The 9053-nt window shown below is 39.3% G+C and overlaps 1 protein-coding gene across 1 annotated transcript; it reads left to right on the forward strand.

Moving 5' to 3' along the window:
* Positions 1-7512: 7512 nt before the first annotated feature.
* On the forward strand, positions 7513-8678 carry LOC139718801 (uncharacterized). The gene is made up of 2 exons (XM_071630266.1): positions 7513-7693; positions 8494-8678. Exons 1-2 carry the CDS (start codon positions 7513-7515, stop codon positions 8676-8678), a joined length of 366 nt encoding a protein of 121 aa, XP_071486367.1.
* The last annotated feature ends 375 nt before the right edge of the window (positions 8679-9053 follow it).

The following is a 9053-nucleotide window of genomic DNA, read 5'->3' on the forward strand; positions in this document are numbered from 1 at the left end:
CACTTGCCACTGCACTTTGTATTAAGAAAGTTGATATATAGTATGTGACCGTGCATCACAAAACGAACAAAAAGTCGCACACACTGATTTTGCGTGAGGACTGAAAATAGGTGAAATGGGTCAACCTAGCCGATCTTGACTTTTTCATATATTCTGAAAGAGCAAGTCTTCTTTAACATTATGCTGAACTTTGGGGTCATAAAACGGACGGGAAAGTGTGTTTTTAGCAGTTAATCTCGAACATTTTTGGTCGAATAGTGTGATTGGTGTGTCTTTAGAGTCCCTTTTTCAATTCTGAAAAACCTTGTACACACTCTTCACTTTCAACTCTTAATAGCTTTTGAAAGAATAGGGCTACTGCTTTGAATGTTGGTATTAATTATGGACAGAATGTGTTAATGAGGCATGCTTGATTTCAGTTTAATCTGATAATCCCTTCATTGTTGTTACTAAGGTGGTTTACTTCCTGTTTATTTGTCCCATTCATCGCTCAACCAACACGGTTAAGTAAAGATTAAGCGCTTGAATAGACACTGTACTTCAGAGCCTCTTTTCTCAGTTCACACTTTTCCTGAGTTTGTGCTTTCTTTCCAATATTTAGATACTACGTAGGTTAAGAGAGTCCATTTGATTTGAGTTATACATCATTCTAAAGCTTAAAGTCTGCTCTTTCATAATATGGTCTTAACTAAGAATTCATGTCTGGCGACTTTTTCTTTGTTTTGTGGTGCAGGGTCACGTATAGATTTCTTCCAGGGTTATCATGCTTGCAGCTCTGCTTTTGTGTCAATTATGAAAAATTGTCAAACATTAGAAAATAGAATTCATATTGCACTATTATTTTGTCATCTTTTATTCAGTTATATTAAAATGTAAAATACACCCCTGGTTTCATGATTCTTTGCACATGTATTTTCTTTGTGAAATTTTGACAGTGAAACATTTGCAGGAAACAATAATTGAATGAACAAATAAAATACAATAATGAATGTCCAGTTGTTATAAACTCCTGCTATTATATGAATCTTTATTTTACCAGCTGCTTAGGGGCAATGAGATTTCCTTGTCGTATCGGGTATCTCGTTTTATCAGAATAAAAACAAAAGAATATTGCAGGAATAGATCAACAAAATTACCTCGTTATATCAAGTATCGCGCTATATACGACCTCGTGAAAACGAGCTTCTACGTTTTATAGGGGCATTCCAGATAATCCATATCATGTATAATGCCACGTCATGTAGTATACATAAATCAACTATGCCATGTTTACATTTTCGCAATTTATTGTGGTCTTTGAGCATGTCAGATAAACCAATACTCTCAAAAACCCAAAACATGATACACTGAACAAGGTTAGTGGAACAGGAAGCTCACATATTCCAGTAATGCGGCAATGTCATTCCATTACAATACGACTTGCTTAAAAAGTTCACCTGTGCAAAATTTATTGTTCCTTTCTCTTTTTTTTTGTTCTGCTTCATTGAGCACCCAATCGTGCATTCTGTGTCATCACCCTCGTTCATTGTAATATACTACGAATTTTGAAACATCCTTCTTCCTCCTCCAAACCCTTAATGTGAGAAGCAAGAATGAATGATATCTGAAATGTGCTCGTGTCATCTTTGTGGTTTGAAGTTCAAGTTTATTTTAGTGTCTTTTTTTTGTGCTCAGGTCTATTAAAACAGTGATTTGTCATTGTTAGCATTATTATTATAGATTTTATAGTGATAACGTGACAATATTAACGATTTGTTAGTTACAAATGTTTTATTGAGAAAAGGGTTAGCACAACGAACAACTAAATTGCAGCATTTTGGGTGATACAACAAGAGAACGGTTATACAAAGATGTAAATAATATCACAGAAAGCGACACGATGTATACACAGACCTAAAATAACAAAATTAATACAGTATAGAATATGAAAAATTATTGGCTGTAACATCTTCCAAAATAGATGTTACATAGTTTCAGATATAGGCCTACAGTACTAGCACATTATAAATTTCTATATAAATCACAATAAAACCCTATAACAATGTGTATTTAAACAATCTACAAACTACATGGACCATATATCCTACTAAATTAAGTATCTAATTACTACCAGTAGTCTTCGAAACACTTCAATATCAATTGACTTCATCTTCAGTTACTTCAAAAGATAATTTTTAATGATCCTGGCAAACAAGGCATGGAATTTAAAAAAAAAAATCCGACAAAGATGATATGACCAGCAAACGCAGACATGACGTCAGCCTATTCTGTATGCCTTAGAGGAAGCTACACAACACATCATAGTGGTGTTTTTGCATGATTTGATTATCAAAACTCATTATCGAAAGATTAAAGATATTTATGTAATATATTACAGTCACAACTAGACTACATGGTGATACGTGAAACCCTAAAGTCGGTATGATCACAGGCCTGGTCAATGCCGTCTGCATAAATCTAGCTCCCATTCCATTAGCCCGACCAGACGCCATGCGAAGGGCTATGTAGCTATCATTCCACGTTTCCATCTACATTGTACATAATATTGTTTTATGCAGTGCGGTCTATAACACTGTCTATTTATGACTGTAGAATGTCAAAGACTTAACCATCATCACCTACCCACCACTTATAATATCCTTTATATCATAAAAAGAAGTTCTTATTTGTTAATACATGATATCATTATGGGGACTATATGAGGGATTTAATATGTGTGGGTAAATTATTGTATGACCAAAAGCCTCCTTCGTGTATGGATACATGCATTCATGCTTGCATGTACGTATGTATGAATGTGTGGAATGTTTTTGTGTGTGTGATTTTAAATGTACGCATATAGATAATGTATGATGTTCACATTGAAGACTCATGAGACGTCGAGTGTCTCATGATATTTGGAACTTTGATCAGTTCCTCCTCCTTACTTCGTTTGTGTCTACTTGCACCGTATAGCCGTACGTGCTACCATGGACCCATGGCGCTACCAGTTATAATGTTATACATGTAGTCCAAAGTTAAATAACCTTGCACTGTAAAGCAACCTCTACAGTGGGCGGTTCTGTAACGGGAGCCCAATACTCTTCTCGACAGGGCGCGCAGGTAAGAACGGGTGAGTACGGTTTTGATTAAGCTCCTATCAGTATATAGGTTTTTCCGGTCAATTTCATAATTTTGTCATTCACGTTCCTATTCCAAGCATTCAAGTTCATGCATTCCACGCTCGCAGCACTGAATCAGCAATCAAATTTAAAATCAGGTCATTCAAATTCACTATCAGAGCAATCAGTTGCTTTCCTTGCTCTCCTTTGGAACTGGAGTTTTATCCCTGCTGGTTCCATATGCAGACTTCTTATGACAGTCACCTCCCTGTCCTATGGCTAGGCTGTACCTCTTGTTCTGCTCTTTCCTCCTGGTTCTCCCTATCCCCCCCTCCCCCCCCCCCCCCACCACCACCATCACCACCACTGCCACCACCAACACCACCACCACACCTCCTGAGGTGCTGGTCCTCTGGCCATGGTATGTTCCTGTGGCTGTAAATATACAAAACTAGTATTGTTTTCAGATCTTAATAATTTTGATATGAAGAAATCTGAAAATATGAATCAAAGATGATTCAAGATGGTTCATGACCCCCCCACAAAAAAAAAAATGTGTTAAACTGTATACTTTTATTGTATCATGTATCTTGCACAATTACGTTTTCACGCCCTAACGCAAATCACGTACGTTCCTCCTTTGCTCCGTGCACATTATGAAGGATTAAGAAGCTGATCAGCTGCAGCAGGTGCCTGTTGACATCAGTAAAGACCTCAACTCCAGACCCACTTTGCTCTTTCTTCTTTAACCACCGACCAAGCTTTGCTCTCGTGTACTGCTGCAGCTCCATCACCCCCGCCCTGCTCATGGTGTGTCCCCCGTCCTGTTTATCATTCATGACATGTCTCTGCTGATCCCACAGACGTGCTCTTGCCTGGGTGTCATTCCAAGGGTCTCTTGATTTGTTGTAGACCTCAAAGGCCATCGTTCTCCTTGAGGAATTTGGCCATCACAGCCATCTCTTCTTCGGAGGGAAGGACAGGAGGCCTTGGTTTCTGCGTCCTCTCTGGTAGGAGCTGGGTGTCTTCTCCATCAGGGTCCCTTCCCTGATCATCTCTATCTTCATTATATCCATCGGCGAGAGTCGCAGTAGAAGAGGTAGTGGAGGTGGTGGTAGTGGTGGTAGTGGTGGTAATAGCAGCAGTCATGGTTACTGCCTGGCCCATTGGTTCCTGAAAATTCACAATATACAAAACATTTGAGTTTAAGTGTCAAGTCCAGAATATCTGTGAGATCTTTAGATAAGTAAGGATTAAAGCGTTTCAAAACAATGCTTTCATCATAACCATTTTCCCTTCATTTCACTTTGTTTTTTAACTCAAGTGTTATTATCAATAAATACTGAGGGAGCCCTTGGTCTCAGTAACAGTAGCAATGGGGTTGATGTGAGCCTCCTTTACCTCCGAATCATCCTGAGCTGTCCTACAGGTAATCACGAGTGCTGGTAGTGGAGTTTGAGAGGCAGTGGAGTCTACTGACACTTGAGATGCTGGAGGGGAATTAAGACTTTAACTTTTAGTTCTTTAACTTGAGCCCTCTCCCTGCCTCGTTGCTATCTCCCTTGGAACCATTTTCCAACGCAGGTGTTAAGTGAAGAGCTGTTTCTAGAGTGAAGAAGTGTCACTTGTGAGGTGAACATCTGTCAGGCGCAAGTACCAACTGACCATGGGATCCCATCCTCCTTTTATAATCCGTTGGTCGTCAGATTGCCACCACATGTTATGCGATGAATGTCCGATAACAAGTGGATTATTGAGGTGAAACCCTCTGATTTCGATTTCCGATACGGATAGCAATCGGAAGGAGCAGAATATCGTGTACCCTCAGATGAGGATTGGATTTGTATTGGGCGGCTCTCGGACACTCAGGCAGATCGCAGATTGCAATCAGATGAGCATCTGATAATTGTTAATGACCAGCCCATTTCGATTTCCGATACGGATAGCAATCTGAAGGAGCAGAATATCGTTTACCCTCAGATGAGGGTTCGATTTGTGTTGGGCAGCTCCCACAGAGATTTTTCCCCATTGGTCACACATCAGAAGCAAAGAGTGTGACGACCGGCCACCCACACCGAAGTGTATAGGATCGCCGTCTGATGAATCCAATTTAGTTGGTGGAGTATCAGGTGAATGTCAGACATGTAACGCGTGATCCTCATCGGACGATTCTGCCTCATCAAGCAAAACACTTTGCGTCCGACGACTAACCGATGAGAAAAAAAAAAATCGGTGGAATCGAAGTAGTAGAAGTTGTGTACACAGAGCTCCTCTAAATTGCTTAAACCAATTGAATGCACGGTTACTAGCGCTGCAGTTGCGGTCTGTTAGACTCAATCCGTAGTAGTCATCAATCACTTTCGTTGGGTTGGTATATCTTGACGTGACTTTTCACAAAAATTGCATGTAATCCTTGAAAATGTTACAAATTATTTATTTTTCATCTACAGGTTTCAGAGTCCCATAATCGTTCAAAATTTTCATAAATGGAAAATCATAACTTGTAAAAGAAGTCTCATGTAGATGCCTAAACCCTTTGAAACCTATCAAATGTTTTTAAAGGAAAACGACATTGACAATTCAACAGGAATAAATAGGCCATACTAAAGCACAGAATTTAAGCAGTAGAAATTTGGCTTTGTCATTGTAGAAAACCTTACATTTTGCCCTGAAGGTCCGGAACATTTTGGAATGTTTATACTTCTTCAAGTTCACAGCATTTCTTTAAACTGGTTATCTGAGAGGGAAAAAGGTTTGCCGTCTTCAATTTGTTTGTGGGAATTCTAAGGTAAAATCATATACCAGATGGTTTACACTAAGTATTGTGCCTTGTATACAGTACTTGTTTTCCCTGGACAAATATTTTTGGTCCTCTTATTTTCCCGGGTTCCCTCACAAGGGTTATGCGATGCCATATTCTATTTACTGCCTATCAGAATGGCATTCATTTTAGCGGCCAATAATCATTTTATCTCACTCAACCGTGTTTATCAAAGAGCTACCTTCTTGCCTTTTTGACACATTGTTGCTAAAGAAAGAGCGGGATTTTATACTTCCGGTAATATATTATATCGGTTTGTCATTTGTAATTTCAAATGCCATCGACTTACAATGGAATATGTCTCCTGTTACAGAAAGTGATTCATGTTCTTGTTTTGAGTAAATTGCGTTGATGAAGTTAAAGCAAGCAAATGTCTTCCACAGTGCACAACGCGGGAATCAGTCGATTAGCTGTAATCACCACTGTCACAAATGTACACACTAGTAGTTATGAGCATGTATGTGTTATGTACTGTATGCATGGTTGTTTTAATGTGTATGTACACAGGTTGACCAGATTAATGGAGAACATTCTATTTGGTATAGATAGAGTACATACAGGCTGACCAGATCAGTGGAGAATTTTCTAGGTGGTATACAATGTAGCTACAGTACATGCATGTGACAGGGAATACATTATAGCTCACTCAATCTAGAATGATTTCTCACCCAGTCTAAAATGTTCTAGGAAGTGCTAACATATTTGGCAGAGTGAGGCACTGTCCCTGTAGCCCGAATGTGATTGGTAGTTATTTTTGGCAATGATCATGTTATGCACATAGTTATGCGTAGGCAGTGAGTCATCCAGGATTCCTGGAACTTGGACTTGCTAGTTTGTTCAGGTGTGTGGCCCCAGGTTGGAGAGAGTTACAGAATGTGCTAGAAAGGGGTGAATGGATATGAAAGCCGGAGAAATTCTGCTGTAGGCAGAGTACTCAACACCTCTGCTCTGAGAGTTACGTCACTTCTGGCTCTGAAGGGACTTGTTATAGTCAGTCCTGTGTTACCTGCTGACCTGTTATGTTTGTGGAGATAAGGCCTGGGAGACATTTTGCCTGCAGAGAATTAATTTGCCTTCATTGGAGATAGACTCCATATCTTAATGTCAACGGACATTGCTACGGCAAAGCTGTGACGGGCTGGATTCCTAGCTGAACATTATAAAGTGAATCATCATTCAACGCATCGACTGGACGTGGTCGTCATAACGTTGGATTCTGCACATTTCGCCGTGGACGTATATCCTGGATTTTTACCCCGGATCTATACCGAGGATTATCGCAACCCTCGCCTCTGGATTAACATCGGAGGAATCATTCATCGGTGCGTCAAAGATCATTTATCTGTGCATCGAACATCGTATTTGGATATTTCCAAAGGGAACCTTGTGATTTCAGATTTGGCTGTAGTGCGTGTATGTGATTCCATTACTGTTTTATAATTGTTTCTCTTGATCATTATTGTACTGATCGAGGTGAAAACCGATTACGAGTCTGTGCCCACAATATCACTGTTAATAAACCGCCTGAACATTAGTTGATGGTTTCTTTTGTGCGATCATTCTCAGAGTGATTTTGGTCGTAACACCACCATGATCGACTTCCTTGGAACCCTAACGGACATGACGGAGTCCAGTCTCGGACAGGTCAATGGGTTGACCATCACAGCTACTCTTGGAGTCCTTCTGGTCTCCATGGCAATATGGAACGTCAGCCGACCAAGCAGGTTCCCGCCCGGACCAAGGAGTCTTCCCATTGTGGGTAGTATCTATGGTGAGTTAAAACAACAAGTGGTGTTGTTTGGGCTTTATTTTGTTTATTTTTATTTCTGTAGTTCTCCATCTCTTTGTATCTTTTTTCCCTCTCTCTTGACGGGAAGATTTTTTTGGGTTCTTCTTCTTCTTCTTCTTTCTTCTCTTTTTTTTTAGCAAGGTCTGTGAGGGATATCCTTTTTTGATTTTCAGTCCATTGCAGGCATGTTGTGTGGTGAATGATTATTTTTACATACGTTCCAACTGTTCATCTCATAATAAACACCCCCAAAGCATGATTTTTTTTAAACAAACACATAATATCGGCCCTATATGTACAGAGTAACAGAAGAAAGATAGATCGATAGATGGTGTTTATAGATGATTATGAGGCTTGTAGTTCTGAAAAATCAAGATTCTCTATAAAACCAGGAAAATATCAACAACAGACCATGGAGCTACGTAGCTCCATGAACAGACTTCTCCCAACACCCTATGAACAGAATAGGAAGGCCTTTCATGTTCGGATTCCTAGCTCTTCCTCGTTGTATAAATGGAACTATCTGGACCGCTTTTTCACGATTATTTCTTTCACCCTTTCGTTTTAAATCCAATTAGCACCAAAAGATTCACAGATTCAAAACACCACTATGTATGTCTCCAGCTTGATATCATGTACTTCATTTAATTTTGTTATATTTGATGTATTTTTTCATCGAGAAATATGAAAATAAATCGAAATCAATCAAATCAAATTCAAAAGGGTACAGAGGGTTAAACCATTTCATCTGAGCCAATTTAGTATCTCCATCTCTTGTGTAGACATGACTGACAGCCCAGAGGTAGTGTTCGGTAAATGGGCCAAGAAGTACGGTGATATCTTTGGCCTCAAGATTGGACAGCGATGGATGGTGGTCTTAAATCGCAAGGACCTTGTAAAGGAGGCTGTGATAAAGCAGGGTGTGGAGTTCGCCGGACGACCTGATTTCTACTCGGGTAAGAAATAGTTGTGGTTTATCTGAAGATATACTGGAGATTGCATGTGATGCAAATTGCACCACGACTCCACATTGATCCGGACGCGTTATGTAACTTCACCTCCAAAAATCTCTTGCTTTCAATTAAAAAGAAAAAGATAAAAGAAAACTTTCCCTTGATGCAAAAAGAAATATTACTCTCTTTTAAGAGAAACACTCGCCTTTATCTGGGAAAAGGGGCTCTCTTGTAAGGGGAAAAACACTTTTTAAGAGGAAAAAAAAACTTTTATTAGAAGAAATTCCCTTTGCTGAAAAAAAAATATTCTGAATGAAATCATTCATTTTCAGAATTTTTTCATTGAAAGCAAAAGCTCTCATGTGTGTAAAGCGTTCAATTGTTTTCCG

Source organism: Diadema antillarum, unplaced genomic scaffold (assembly GCF_040938485.1).
Source record: "Diadema antillarum isolate AM-2024a unplaced genomic scaffold, OU_Dant_1.0 scf00000099, whole genome shotgun sequence".
Taxonomy (NCBI): domain Eukaryota; kingdom Metazoa; phylum Echinodermata; class Echinoidea; order Diadematoida; family Diadematidae; genus Diadema; species Diadema antillarum.